This window comes from Thamnophis sirtalis, unplaced genomic scaffold (assembly GCF_051295495.1).
Source record: "Thamnophis sirtalis isolate CommonGarterSnake01/CBP01778 unplaced genomic scaffold, rThaSir2_p1.2 scaffold_13, whole genome shotgun sequence".
Taxonomy (NCBI): domain Eukaryota; kingdom Metazoa; phylum Chordata; class Lepidosauria; order Squamata; family Natricidae; genus Thamnophis; species Thamnophis sirtalis.
In genome coordinates this window covers 18,295,507-18,310,703 of record NW_028261393.1, presented here as the reverse complement: position 1 = coordinate 18,310,703, position 15,197 = coordinate 18,295,507, and the positions used below count along the sequence as shown (strand labels likewise).

Here is a 15,197-nt window from a genome sequence, read left to right as displayed (position 1 = left end):
CATTTACAGCCCTCTCTAAGTGGTTTACAGAATCAGCATATTGTCCCAACAATCTGGGTCCTAGCTATGTTGGTAGTTTGCTCCAGCAATGATTAAAACAGTGTTTCTCAACCTTGGTGACTTTAAGATGGGCAGATCAATTGGTTGGAGAATTCTGGGAGTTGATGTCCACTCATTTTAAAGTTGAAAAACACTGGCTAAACAATTATTGTAGTGCAATTCTAGTAATCATTTCCTATCATTTTTGTTTGTGGTTAGGTTGCTGGTTTTCTATGCTTTAATGTGACGTAATTAACTGAAAAGGAGTCAGCCCCTTTGACTGCACCTGGGACATCAATCAAAAATTAGAAATTAGATAATTAGAAATCAGATGGAAATAATGGTACGTCATGTGTCCAATATAATTGTGTTGCTTTTATTTTTAAGGCAATTCTTATTCAATTTATGTATATGCATGGGTGCATGCCTATGCCCCTTCAAAGCCCTACTGATTTGGCCCTCCACAACAGTTCCAGTTTGTCATATGGCCTCTTGGGAAAATCAACCGCCCATCCCTGGGCTACAGAGACAGTTTGTAAGAGCAGCGATGCTAAGTAAAAACATAGAAACAACCTGTATCCATTTGATTTTACTTCTGTGTTGTCTTTTTAAAATTTTACTGGTCATTGACCAAATAAACATTGCTCTTAATGTATAACTGCTAGAGTTCAATCTTGTTGGTCAAGTTTACTTCTCTTTTAGTCAGAGTATAACCATTGCTCTTTAATTACACCATACCCTAGGCCAAAAACCCTTCCCTACCAAAAAAAAGGTGTATGCAGGAGACACCTTAAATCAAGGATAAAAATGCAAGATTTCATATAGACTGATTATAGGGTAGCGTTATGGGAACTGTCAAAATGCAGAGATGGGATCAGCAATTACCCTTCAATTAATTTTATAGTAAAGTACCAAGAAGCAGAACCAGGTAATTTTTCTTTTAATATAAATAATTAAAACCTACTCTGGCTTTGGTATAATACATGTTTTGCTTGATAACATACAGTAAAATAAAAATTTCATATTAAAAAATTGACCATTGAAAAAACTGACACCTTCCTTCCTTCCTGGCCAGTCCTTCACGGAGAACTGGAATTCTTCTGAATATCGTGCCTGGCATGGACAAAAGACACCTTTTGCCGGTACTTCATACTGATTGGCAGCTGACGCCGAAGAAGCTGCTCTTCTGAGTCCACAGGATGAGGGTCATCATAGATGGTAGAAATGAAGCTGTAGCTGTCCCTGCGTGGATTCTTCGGTTTGATGAAAGTCTGGAGTTTCTCACCATGATACCTAAAGAAGAGCAGAGAATGAATCGGTCTTCAGAGACAAAGCAGAGAATATTGGTTGCCTTCAACTCTGTACAATATAAAAAGTATATTAGAAAGGGGGAGGGGGGAATCCCAAATTTAGAAAATTAAAGGGAATACAACTGATGCAATCCTTTTGTGAGCCTCATGAATATATTATAGGGCTTCTATTCTGAAATCTGCCCAAACGTTTTTGCTTATTAGCATGCATGTATGTTTAGTGTAGGGACGCAGTGGCTCAGTGGCTAAGACGCTGAGCTTGTCGATCAGAAGGTTGGCAGTTCAGCGATTTGAATCCCTAGTGTCACGTAATGGAGTGAGCTCCCATTACTTGTCCCAGCTTCTGCCAACCTAGCAGTTCAAAAGCATGCAAAAATGCAAGTAGAAAAATAGGGAAGGTATTCCCTATGGTGGGAAGGTAACAACGTTCCGTGTCCCTTTAGAGTTTAGTGATGCCGGCCACATGACCAGAGAGATGTCTTCAGACAGTGCTGGCTCTTCGACTTTGAAACAGAGATGAGCACTGCCCCCTAGACATGGGAACAACTGGCACATATGTGCGAGGGGAATCTTTACCTTTATGTTTAGTGTGTGAATATTTGTAGAAATTGATGTGAAGAGACAAGGATATTTGTTGTAAGTTTCAGTTAGGTATATTTGGGAGAGATAAAAAATATTCTATTTGTTGCATTTGTTACAGTTAGCATAGAACTGAAGGCTTAGATCAGTATATTCTTATAAACAGCCTTTAGTGCAGGAAACGTATCCTTCAGATATTCTGATCTCCAATTTTGTACTTTGCTCAGAGGTTGCAAGGCTGCAAGCGCTACAAGATTTCTCCAGAATGTTGTTTGTTTCATGTGTTTTTTGTATTTTCAACACAATCCTGAGACTTGAGACCATCAGCCCATTCACACATGCAAAACTGGATCTTTACACGGAAGCCCTTAGCTGCACTTACTTTGAAAAGAGACCTGTCTCACTTACCCCAAACCTCTTTTGCATCGGGGATTCCGTCCCTCATTGTCCAAGGCTTCAGCCATTCCTGAACTGCTGCTTCCCAAGCCAAGACCTTCGCTCCAGCCCTGCCTTTCCATCACTTTTCGGCCAATGCCCTGGCACAGAAAGAAAATCAGTTCTAAAGCAACAAAGCACTGATGCCAGAACGAAGTGAGCAACCAGATTTTTAATTAAAGAAACAGTGTCGTCATCATCAGAAGCATACAGGCAAGTTCTTAATTTACAACCAAAATTGAGCCCAAAATTTCCATTGCTAAGCAAAGCAGTCTAGTAAATTTTGCTCCATTTTATGGAGACACTTGTTAAGCAAATCATTTGCGGTTGTTAAGTGAACAATGTGGTCATTAAGCATATCTGGCTTTTCCCATTGAGTTCGCTTGTCAGAAACCAGTTTGGGAAGGCTACAAATGATAATCAGTGCATCGATCATAAATGCATGCCAATTGCCAGGTGCCCAAATTCTGATTGTGTGATCACGGGGATGCTGCAGTGGTTGCAAGTGTGAAAACCAGTCATAAGTCACTTTTTTTCCTCGCTGTTGTAACTTCAAATGGTTTGGTTCAAACCATTACTTTGGTTCAACATAATTGGACGAGCTTTAGCACACACGACAGCCATCATTCTCCTTGCCTCTTGTGCTATAATCATACATTTCATTAACATCTGCAGCAAAAGAGAGACCGCCTACTGCCAATTACCTCCACTAGACCGATACGATCGCATCGATTAGGCCTCCTCCGAATTCCATCTTCTAGCCAGTGCAAACTGGCAACTACCCGGAGGAGAGCCTTCTCGGTGGCTGCTCCGACCCTCTGGAACGAACTCCACGTGGAGATTTGGACCCTCACCACCCTCCAGTCCTTCCGCGCTGCTTTAAAGATCTGGCTGTCCCGGCTGGCCTGAGGTTAAGACTGTAGCCCCACTCGAATTGTGTGACTGTTGTGTTTTCTTTTTAACATGCTGTATTGTCTATTGTTTGTCTCCCCCCCCCCTCTTTTGAATTGTGAGCCGCCCTGAGTCCCCCCAGGGAAAAGGGCGGCATACAAATAAAGGCAAAACAAAACAAACAAAACAAAACAAAATTGTTATTTCAACAAACGGCTTCAATATCTGCTCACATCCTGAACATAATTTGTTTCAACGCCCACCCTCAAAACAACCCTATAGGGCACTGCACACCAGAACAACTAGACTCAAGGACAGTTTTTTCCTGAACGCCATCACTCTGCTAAACAAATAATTCCCTCAACACTGTCAAACTATTTCCTAAGTCTGTGTTACTATTATTATTAGTCTTATCGTTCCTATCACCCATCTCCTCCCACTTATGACTGCAAGACTGTAACTTTGTTGCTCGTATCCTTACGATTTATATTGATTGTTTCCCAATGATTTGATTGCTTATTTGTACCCTATGGCTATCATTAAGTGTTTCACCTTAGAATTTGTGACGAATGTATCTTGTCTTTTTATGCACACTGAGAGCATATGCACCAAAGACAAATTCCTTGTGTGTCCAATCACACTTGGCCAATAAAGAATTTATCTAATATGAGGGGTCCTCGGTGGTCTCTGAGGTTGGTTGTTGTCTTGCAGACATTTCATAACATCATCAGTTTCATTTCATAGTTTGGGTAGTGAAACATCTGCAAGAAAACAACCAAAGCTCAGAGACCACCAAGGACCCTTCATTTCAACTCTTAAATATAGAGCTATAAATATTCCTTTATTGGTAACAAGCATCATATTCCAACTTCACTTCTTACCTTGGTATATTTTTCAAAGTTCCCAATTCGCTGACCCAGGATAGACCCATCTTCTAAACCATCCCGAAGTCTTTGTTCAAACCGCATCTGTACCAAATCTTTAGCATCTTTGTCACCACCATCTAGAACGAATGGAAATCCCAATTAAATTTTCTGCCACAAGAAAAGAGAAAAACCAATAGGATATAGAGGAGGGAGGCTTTATCTACATATGGGGCATAAGAATATAGAAGACCTGAGTGCTTCTGGTGAAATGAGACCAGGCAGAAAAGCAGGGAAAAATGTCCACCAAGACTTTGGATAGTTAGTAAAGGAGGTATCAGTCTAAGTAAAGGCAGCTTTGGATGCTCAGCACTTGAGTTCAAAGGATGGATTTTGTCAGTTTGTTGCAGCAATCAAATCCAGAAAGCATACACGGGTAACTGATTCAGCAGGATTCATTAACTTCTTTTTATATACATAATAACACATAAGGCATATATATAAAACCAAAAGGCTGGTTCTTCCAACATGGTAGAGAGTACAAGCAAACACAGGCAAAGGAGAGAACAGTTTCAGTTCTAGCAGCAGATTAATATTTACCTCTGCACAGACTCAGAGCCTTAGAGCTAAGCCACACCCAGACTCCTAGTTGTCTCCAGAAAATACTGTTTCAGTTTCCAAACAGTCTCCATTGGCTGACCCAATTGCCATGTCTATTCATTGACTGACCTTGTTGCCTATTCCAGTCTATAAATATTCTTCGACAGATTTCCAAAAACATCCAATAAAAGTTCTTTTCACCAATCCTATTTTGTTGGCTGAATTGGCGTCAATTTATTTAGGGCTGATTTTACATTCAATACCTTAAGAAGTGGACTGCATTGAAGTATGCAAATAGCAATAGCACTTAGACTTTTATACCGCTTCATAGTGCTTTACAGCCCGCTCTAAGAGGTTTACAGAGCCAGCCTATTGCCTCCAACAATCTGGGTCCATATTTTACTGATCTCAGAAGGATGGAAGGCTGAGTCAACCTTGAGCCGGTCCGGATCGAACTGCTGGCAGTCAGCAGAATTAACCTGCAATACTGCATTCTAACAACTGCACCACCATGGTTCTGGGGATCATGTGACTGAAAGATGCTGCAACAGTTATAAGTGTGAGGACTGGTCATAAAGTTACTTATTCAGCACCATTGTAGATTCAAACGGTTGCTAAATAAGGCAATATTTTAAGCATTGAAGAATAAAGTAACTTTCATATTTCCAATTTTGAATTGTTTCACAGATTGCCATGGTAAGATGACTGTACAGTAGTATCTCACCCTGCCAGGACAGCAAGTCGGGTTCTTGCTAAACTGAAGCTTCCAGTTACACTGGAATGCAGATTCTAATTATTTCTGCCAGCATAGATCAATACCTTTGTCATAGTAGATACTCATGTCGACATCCCAATCGTCAGCTGTCTCTTCATCAAAATCTGCCAAAAGAAAAGATCTGTGTGAAGAAAGCATATGCAACTCATTGCCACCACTCTTCCTGTGTTACTGTCACCCTGGATATTTACAATATCCAAGTGCTTCATAAATGCAGAATGTATCAAAGCAAAGCCAGATTTTATAGCCTGTCTTGTTTGTAGTGTTTTATAAAATGAGAAGATAAAAAGGATCCTCTATGAACTTGCCCTGTACCAATAATATTAAATTTTTGTTCTAATTGCCCTAATTCTACCCTAATCTTTGGGGCAAGGAAGAGGAGGATAGAACTGAACTTAAAATAACATTATTGTCACTTTGAATGTTCACCAATTGGCATATATTAAAATGAAATTTCATTGCATACAGCTCTTAAAGGGTCACCATCTCCAATATACGCTATATAAACATGACAAAATAAATAAATACAAAATTTTGCATATACCCACACATATGACACAGAGAAACAGCACACTCTACTTTGGATCTATACATGTACATGGCAAGAAAAACAATCTTGTGAGTTTACCAGGCGGATGGCCTAGGGAACGAAGCTGTTACAGAATCTGTTAGTCCTGCTAGAAATACTTCGAAACCTCCTCCCAGGGGGGAGCAACATAAACAGACCGTAAAGTGGGGTGTGGGCTCTCTAACAATGCTTTGAGCTCTAAGCACATAGGGCTTATAAGCAGTATCCTGAATGACAAGAAGCAAACTTTCTATCTGAGGCACTGCTGCCACCCAACCAAACAGTGATGCAGTTTGTAAAAAAGCTCTCAACTGTGAAATAAAGATGTATGAATGTGTGCCAGCAATTAACCCTAATTTTGATATTTTTACATACTTCAGGCATCAGCATTTCCATATGTTTCATTCATGAGAAAGGACCAAGTATTTACAAACAGGATACACAAGCTATCATTGAAAAAAGCATGCAGACTTTCGTAGCCACACAGAATTAACACCTCTGCTAATTTACCTGCTCCCTCTTCTTGCCAATATTGTGCATCTGTGTAGAAGACCAACCCGGAGCCTCCTTTCTCCCACTTTAGCTCAATTTCCTCCTCATACAAACGTTCCTTTGTGCGTTCCTGGCTGGTGACATCTTCATGCAAGGCCTCATGCCGTTCCCACTCTTCACATCTATCATCATCCTCCTATAGCAGAAGTCAGGTGATCGGGAACAGAAGAATAATGTAGCTAAGATTTAGCTCACCGCCCGCTATCTGAATTAACATTCCCCTTAGATGTTTAAAAAAATGTTAACTGTGTATTTTATGAAAATAAAAGATCTTTCTATTAAACTACACAACTTCGAATGCATTAAATGACCTTAGGCAGTCCTGAGAATACAAAAGCTAGAAAATCTCAGGTCAAAAGCCAGAAACACATTGCAGTAGTTAAGCTAATCATCTCTGACTTCAGATTCACAAGAATCTTTTCTAGCTTGTACGTATTAATAATTGTTCTGACCCAGGCTTCCTTAAAAAGCAAGAAGCAGAGTTTTGGTTCTGGCAAAACCCTTTTTATTTACACAACTGTGGATTCCTTTTATTCACAGTCCACAAGGCTTGGCAAAATTCCTTTCAGAGGAATATTTATTAAAACAAACCTTATCTCACTTGGAGAGCTGCCAGATAACTAGTTTCCAAGTGCAGGGCAAGGCAAAACTTGGCACAGAGTCTCTTAAAGTCACAAACAGAACTTTCCACTCTGGAAACAATTGAATGAACGAATTGCTCCTCTTGTTTCCTATGGGAGGGGCCAATCACCTCCAAGGTGTGGCTTTACTCCTAAGTCAACCCTGCTTTCTTAGTTGTTCTTATCTTTTGCCAGCTCTATGCATGCGCACACTTGGAAGAGGCTTCAGCTGTTCCTCTGCCTCACTGCTGTCTAGTTCCCTCTCTGCGTCTGAGCCTTCCTCAGCTCCCAGGACTGGCCCATGTTCCTTCCCAACCTCCCCAACCTCCTCACTGTCCGACTCTGCTGCCAGCTCTGCTGGCTGCCAGTGGGCCACAACAATAATGTTCTCCCCCCCCCCCCCGAAATAAACTAGCAACTTTTAGATAACATATATAATAGTTCCATGTTTGACAATTAGAAGAAACTACTTACGCAATCCACTTCAGAGTCATCTGTTTCTTTCTTTTCCGGATCTTCGTGGTCTCTCTCTCCTGCATCATCATCATCTTGATTTACTAACTCTACATTTGGCAAGTGGTCTCCTTCTGTTATTTCTTCTCCCGTAGCTGTGTAAACTCGCTCCTCTTCTACAATAATATCAGTTCCCTCATATGAAAATGGTACATTCCCATACCTGCGAGATGAGCCAGATTTAGGGAACTGTAACTGCAGTTTTTTAATGACACGGCTGGGCATTCGGCAAGTTCTGATAAGCTCTAAGAAGACTCGCAATGGAGTTCCCACATTTCCATAAGGCATTACAGCAGGAGGATTCAGTTCAGGGAGTCGTTCAAAATCATCCCGAGTGAAAGTTTCTCTTGATATAGTGTGTAGCTCCTTTTTGGTTTTATAACAAAATAAGTCGGTTTCTGTGAATATACACATAAATATACAGGTAAGGAAGAAAGCTAGTAGAGCAACAGTTTGCATTATTTAGGACTACTGGATATGGGTTGCAAAAAAACACCAGATGATAATTGTCTTCCAGCTTTTTCAGCCCATATTTAACAGCCCTACTATTTACTATGTTTGCATAGGGGTCTCCCATTGTGCTTAACTTCTACTTGTTCAACTTATACAGCTACCCAACTCATATACATGACTCTGCACAGCTCACAAAACAGAAAACAACAGACCCCCCTCCCCAAACAAACATACAGGAACCATTACAAACACTAGCATTATTATTAGAACCATAAAATAATTTGCAAGTTGTAATCCAATTTACTAATAATGTAGCCATTTAGTAGGTTCCACATCATCGTTGCCAGATTCCCCAACCATGACAGCAAAGTCAAGCTTTCAGGCTTTGTGAAGGCCAGAAGAGTCAGGCCAATTCAAGTTCCAGGTAATGATGCCCCGAAGGGCAGGTGCCAGAGCAGGAAAGGCTCTCTTCCTGGCTCCCATCAAGTGACATTCCTTAATTGATGGGAACCACAACATGCCTATCCTGTGAGATGTGATGGGACAGCAGATGTAACCAAGGATAGACAATTCCTCCAATCCTTAAAGCATCCTTAAAAGTGTCCAGGTTTGGTCAACACACTATAAAAAAGATGTTGAGACTCTAGAAAAAGTGCAGAGAAGAGCAATCAAGATGATTAGGGGACTGGAGGCTAAAACAAAGAACAGTTGCAGGAACTGGGCATGGTTATTCTAGTGAAGAGAAGGACCAGGAGAGACAGGATAGCAGTCTTCCAATATTTGAGGGGCTGCCACAGGGAGGAGGAGGTCAAGCTATTTTCCAAAGCACCTGAAGGCCAGACAAGGAATAATGGATGGAAACTGACCAAGGAGAGATTCAACCTGGAAATGTGGAGACATTTTCTGACAGTGAGAACAATCAACTAATGGAACAGAAGTTGCCTTTGGAAGTTGTGATAGCTTCATCACTTGAGACTTTCAAGAAAGGACTGTCAAAAATGGTGTATGGTCTCCTGCTTGGGCGGGGGTTGGACTAGATGATCTACAAGATCCCTTCCAACTTTGTTAATCTAATCTAAATCTTCTTCCTGCTCCTTTCTTCTAGACCAGTGGTTCCTAAATATTGATCCTAGGTAGAGGCAGATGTAGGGTCTCCTGCTTGGGCAGGGGGTTGGACTAGATGACCTGCAAGATCTCTTCCAACTCTGTTAATCTGTTAGTGTAACAATGTACACACCTCTCATAAAAACCCCATTCCGAACTGACACAAACAAACAATGAAAACAATACAGTGGAAACTCTGCGAAAAGTGGACTATTAACTAAAAGCTCTGCCCCCCCCCCACCTCGCAGGTCGGGGATCCCTGTTCTAGACGCAAAGCGGAGAGAAACGACATGAAACCCGCTTTTGATGCGACATTTGTCGGGCACCCCTTCGGTCTCTTTTAATACCTCTGTCCGGGGAAATCCGGACTCTTCGTATGATGCACCGCCCAGGCAGCGTCTCCCCCTGCGCGTCGACCCACCGTTTGCCTGAATACATGCGAACCAAGCGGAGAGACCACCCGGGCTTCACCGTTACCAGGCAACAGCAGGTCCGCCTTCCTGGCTTTGAAGGGCCGCCCAGCTGCTGCTCCTCCTCCCGTTCAGGGCGATGCCGATAATGGAAGCAAAGGAAGCCGCCGGCTTCGATGAACTGGCTGAAGTAGGAGCGGAGATCGGCCGAGCGAAGCTGGGCTGGGACGCAGCTCACCAGGCAGTAGCGGTCGCCGCGCTCCGGGGAGGAAGAAGCCGGAGCTACGTCCGCCATCTTGCAACACCTGGGGTGCGTCATGTGACCTCGCGCGGGATCGGCTTCGCGACGCGGATTGATGGCGTCAGCACTGAGCGGAAACGGGCTCTATGTCTTGGCCATAGAGATAAGTTCAAGGCCAACGTACAGAAAAGTCCATAGAAAAAAAATGCAGCAGTGTTGCGTTCAGTGTTTTTTTGGTTGCAAACATACTTCTGACTTACAGAAAAGTCCAGCTTTAGATGCTCTGAGCTGGTGATGTTCAATAAATCAGGTTTTCCTTACAGAAATGTCAGAGGGTGAAATTCAGACAGAGATGGGAAAGTATTCACTTAGCGACTGGATTTAGACTACTGTTACTCAACTTCAGCAATCCTTACTGGCTGAGAGTTTTGAGAATTGAACTTATTTTAAATTTGCTGAATTGGGAAACACTGATTTAGACCGCATGTTATACCTAGTTTCTTTGAATAGCATATATTGAACGCACTGAAAGGAGAAATTTCCTGACAGTTAGAACAATTAACCAGTGGAGAACTTGCCTCCAGAAGTTGTGAATGCTCCAACACTGGAGGTTTTTAAGAAGATGTTGGCTATCCATTTGTCTGAAGTGTAGGGTTTCCTGCCTAAGCAGGGGGTCGGACTAGAAGACCTCCAAGGTCCCTTCCAACTCGGTTATTCTGTTCCCCTGCAGTCTCTGAACTGAGATGTATTACTTGACCATTAAGACACTCAGGCTCTGGACTCTTCTGGGCAAGGTGTGCATTCCTATTGGTTATTGTGCAGAATTGGGGGCTGCATCTGGGCAGAAGAAGGTGCACCTGGCTAGACTTTGCATTACATGAGCTCCTTCTGTTATTTTGGATACATATTTCTGCAAAGCCAGATGGGTGTTAAATTATTCAGGCAAGCAATAGTTAGAGATTAACAATTTGGTTGCCTTACAACCAAATGGAGCTCAACAATTCTGTTGGTAAGTGAGCCATTTGTTAAGTGAATTTTGCCTCATTTCAAGACTTTTCTTGCCCCAGCTGTTAACTGAATCACTGCAGTTGTTAAAAGTAGTAACGTGATGGTAATATGATTGTTAAATCAATCTGGTTTCCCAATTAACTTTGCTTATCAGAAGGTTGTAAATGGTAATCACATGACCCTAGGACACTGCAACCATCATAAAAGTAAGTTGCCAAACTTCATATGATTGTGAGGATACTGCAATGGCCATGTGAAAAATGGTGGTAAGTCACTTTTTGCAGTGCCATAGTAACTTCAAATGGTCACTAAGTGAACTGCTGTAAGTTGAGGACTACCTATAATGAAGGATTGGATATCTAATTTTTCTACTTCTAGAAATCTAGAAGTAGAAAATTCTCCACCCAAGATGTCCAACTATCCTGAAAGACTTCTAGCCAGTAAGAGGTCACCACCTCAAGGGTACATTATCAAACTGCTTTCTAACATTCCTCCATATATTCCTGCCCTTTGAGGAAGCAGAGAAAAAATCTTATCCTTCTTATGACAGGTCAAGTATTACTTTTATGTTCCCATCAACCTTCTCTCCTTCAGAGTAGGCAGAATCTCACTCTTTGACTTCTCATCATAGGAACTGTTTTCTGTATAACCATTTTGTACAAAGCTAGCAACCACTCATTTCCTAGAAGAATGAAATATTTTGAGAAATATTTAAAAGGCAGAATATATTTCCCTAAAAGAGAAACATGCTCTTGGAAAGCACCCCCTTTTTTTTAAATAGCCCCAGCAGGACTGGGCCAGCCTATCTACAAGACAAAAGACCTTCAGTTCCAGGGTGATGGGATTAAGACATGACCCTCCAGGACATAATAAGATTAACCTATTTAGCAGCAGAGCTCACCACATGGCACAATCAATGGGGACATTGCATCAACCAACAAACTTCAACCAAACTTATCTCAGACAAACATGACCCCACATGGCCTCATGGGAGCCTGACAACAGCCAATAGAATACATGTTCTTGCATAGGAACAGGCAGCTCAAGTGCAAAGTTCAAGAGAGAAAAACCCCTCTCTCTCAACTCCATGTGGTCAGCTGCCCAGAACCATGTGTTTGGTGGTTCTGCTTCAACATTAAACCATCTTTCCAATCAGCCTCCAGCCTCCATTTTGTCTCCAGTATCTTTCTCCCGGCTTAGAACTGAAGCAGATGGATATTTCTTCCAACAGTTTCAAAAACTACTGAAATAATGCCCATTGATATCAAGAACTAGACACGTATGTCTTGATTTTGTCTTAGGATGAAATCATCATGTGAAATTGGAGATAGATGGATATATCTTTTCAGCATTCATTAATAAATAGTCACAAAACAAACTGCAAATGCTTTTATTTTTTTCTTTAAAAAACAATAACTTAACTTTCTTACTACATACAAATCTTGAGAAGCACCTACTCACAAAATACTAACATTGGGAATCTGTGCAAAAAGGGCAGAAACCAGCATAGAACAACACTATAAACTGGAGAGGAGAAAAACAGCTGCTTTAGGCAACACTACATGAAGCAAGCTGGAGGGGAAAAGAAACCCTCCTCAAGCAGGAAAATGATGAATAATGGAAATTGACATTTTCTGACCTTAGCTTTCCTCAATGCACAAATCTATACAAAAGTCAGGATACCTTAAAGCAAAGTGTTTGCACTTGAAGATTGGAATGTATGATTATGCAGGTCAATATTCTTATTTTAAAAATTGTTTAGAAAAAATGAGTTGCATTTAGATGCATATCCTTTTTTTAGGAACTGGGAGAGGCTGGTTGTATTCTGAAAAAATCTCCTGGCTCTTTTTTTTTTTTAACTAGGAAATTCTGGGGTTATATTTTGGAAGGGAAGCTGTGGGTTATTTCCCAGTCAATGGCAGTTCCCAGGAGCCTTTCTGTAGGCAAGGCATCCCTTTGGAAATTGAACTTTGAAACTGAAGCCAATATAAATGAAGTAAAAAAAAATCAATACTGTATGCCTCACTTTGGAGCTGCAGGTATCTTTGAACAAGATTGGTTCAGTCAGGGCTTTTATTCCATCACTGCAACTGACGACACTGAGGACCTGGCAGAGTTTTGTGGTGGCAATACGTTTGCTACGAACGTTGCTATGCTAGCTCAGGAATTACCTGCTCCAAACACCTTGTTACAAGTGCAATACTTCACAGAGCTTGAGTGCATGTTGCATTCTTGCATTGTTCAGGAATAAAACACGAGTTCACCCACGAGCACCTCCTTTGTCTGCAGAGTGATTGATAAGATGTTGTGCTTTGTCTGTCGGGTGTTCCAAAAATCATTGTGCATTCTCTTGGAATCGAATACCAAGCCAAGTATGAGTTGCCTGACCCAACAGCACGAGGATGGTTTAAGCTTACTTAAAACTATTTCATCAGCAGCATTTCTATTAAAAGCTCAAGAATGTCTGTCTTTCCAATGATGGGTTCGAAGAAAAGATCTGTAATGAGAGTTGGAGGAATGGATCTCAGGGAGGAGGAGCTCAGCAGGACTCGGGCAAATCGGCCTTGATCTTCTAAGTGGAGAAGCACTAGGACTTGTTGGAGTGCTTGCTGAGCCTCTCGCTGGAGGCTCTCAATGTACAAAGAAGCACGGAGCCCTGGAATGTCTGGAAGGAGGGGGAGGGGGGGGAGAATCTGAAGTTAATCACAGAATCCTTGAAAAGGTAAACTGATTTCCTTCATTTGCCTGTGCTAGAAGATTAAATTATGCAAAGTTAACCCATTAGAGTGTGTTCAATTGCATTATTTATTCCTCATTATTCATTCCTGAACCTCTTCTGTGAGAGGTGCAGCTGATATTATCCTGAAATCTACAGCTTTGTTTCATTTGATAAAAAAACTTCCAATCCTATAAAAAGACATTCCTGATGTAATTAAGTATTTTTTAATACTATCACTGCTGAACACAGAATTAAAAAGCAGTTTCCTTTATCCACAAAAAAAATCCCTCTAAGTTCTTGCCTTACTATAAGTTTGCACATATTTTAATAGAACCTAATGCTTTTGTCCATAAAAAGCTCCATTTCCTCAAAGATCCACCACCACAAATTCATTAATTTACAAATCAGTGAACGTATTCTTGTCCTGTTGATACTTAGTTTTTCTCTGTGTTTTTAAAGTGCATGTTGATATGTATCTTTATAGCAGATAATTTATTAAATTTAGACTGTCCATCTCACTATCCAAAGTGACTCTGAATGACAAAACAGCCTCAACAGGTGGATTACTCTTCTAATGGCAATAGTTGATGCCGCTTTGGTTATATAAAGTTTAATCTTTGGATTAAAAAAAAACCTCAGCAGCATAATTTGAGCAGTGATGCTCTTAATTTTTTGTTTGACTACTAAAAGGAATGAAACTAGCCAAGCCTGAGAGTCTATGGAAGAATATCACTTGTTTTCCCATCAATTATGAGGGAAAAAAGCAATTGGGGTGGAATGTGGCCCTCTGATGACCTTCCATGCATGGAGGGACACGGCACTTACCCGGGTTGAACAGAATTGCGCCTTTCAGATAGGCGTATTCTTTAGGACTCAAGTCTAGACTCCAGAAAGAGTTTAAGCAGCACTGGAGGCGCTGCACGCTGGCCAGGGTGGGCTGCACCCGCTGCAACTCCGGTCTCTTGCACTGGCCGTCAAGGAGGATCCTCTCCAGCATGCTGGGCACGGGGGTCTCTGTAACCTCAAAGGTCACCATCTCCTGCACCAAGCCCAGAAGGAAAAGGGGAGCCCAGCAGCTGTCCAGCAGCAAGAGCTGGTCTTCCCAAGGCAGGAGCTGGAAAGAAGGCAGGTTCTTCATGAAGCTGATGGTCTTCACCAAGACGCCGGAAGCCGCCTGGCAAGTAGCTTGTGGGGTCTGAAGGCAAACGGTGCGGCGCTTGTGGCACAAGCAGCGTTGTTGGGAAGAGCCACGGCTACCCTTGTGGTGAGTCAGGTTCTCACTTAGCAGGGTGTAGAGAATGGCATTCCCACCGTTCTCGTGATGACAAGGACACTTCCCACACTCCATTATTCATGCGAGAGCCAAGCTGCCTCACTCAGCACAATCAAAAGCGAGCGCTTCTCTCTCCCGCCTGCTGCTTCGGCAAGCGTCCAACCCCTTCAGCTACAGCTCTCCTTACTCTGCGGCTCCTTTCGCCCTCTCCTCGGCTGCTATCATCTCTGCTTATAAGGCTCCT

At 41.9% G+C, this 15,197-nt stretch overlaps 2 protein-coding genes across 3 annotated transcripts; both read right to left on the bottom strand.

Annotated features, from left to right (window-relative positions):
• Window positions 1–963: 963 nt before the first annotated feature.
• Window positions 964–10,021, bottom strand: GPATCH3 (G-patch domain containing 3). Of its 2 annotated transcripts, XM_087727156.1 has the most exons (7): window positions 9,650–10,021; window positions 7,707–8,143; window positions 6,571–6,748; window positions 5,537–5,596; window positions 4,136–4,257; window positions 2,337–2,464; window positions 964–1,332 (listed from the first exon to the last, which is right to left on the bottom strand). In XM_087727156.1, exons 1-7 carry the CDS (start codon window positions 10,005–10,007, stop codon window positions 1,119–1,121), a joined length of 1,497 nt encoding a protein of 498 aa, XP_087583282.1. In that variant the 5' UTR covers window positions 10,008–10,021; the 3' UTR covers window positions 964–1,118. The 2 variants fall into 2 exon arrangements, with proteins under 2 accessions (XP_087583282.1, XP_087583283.1); XM_087727157.1 differs by lacking the exons at window positions 964–1,332; window positions 2,337–2,464 and adding an exon at window positions 3,462–4,015.
• Window positions 10,022–12,335: 2,314 nt separating this feature from the next.
• NR0B2 (nuclear receptor subfamily 0 group B member 2) lies at window positions 12,336–15,178 on the bottom strand. Its single transcript, XM_014076502.2, has 2 exons — window positions 14,506–15,178; window positions 12,336–13,626 (listed from the first exon to the last, which is right to left on the bottom strand). Exons 1-2 carry the CDS (start codon window positions 15,026–15,028, stop codon window positions 13,385–13,387), a joined length of 765 nt encoding a protein of 254 aa, XP_013931977.1. The 5' UTR covers window positions 15,029–15,178; the 3' UTR covers window positions 12,336–13,384.
• Between the last annotated feature and the right edge of the window lie 19 nt (window positions 15,179–15,197).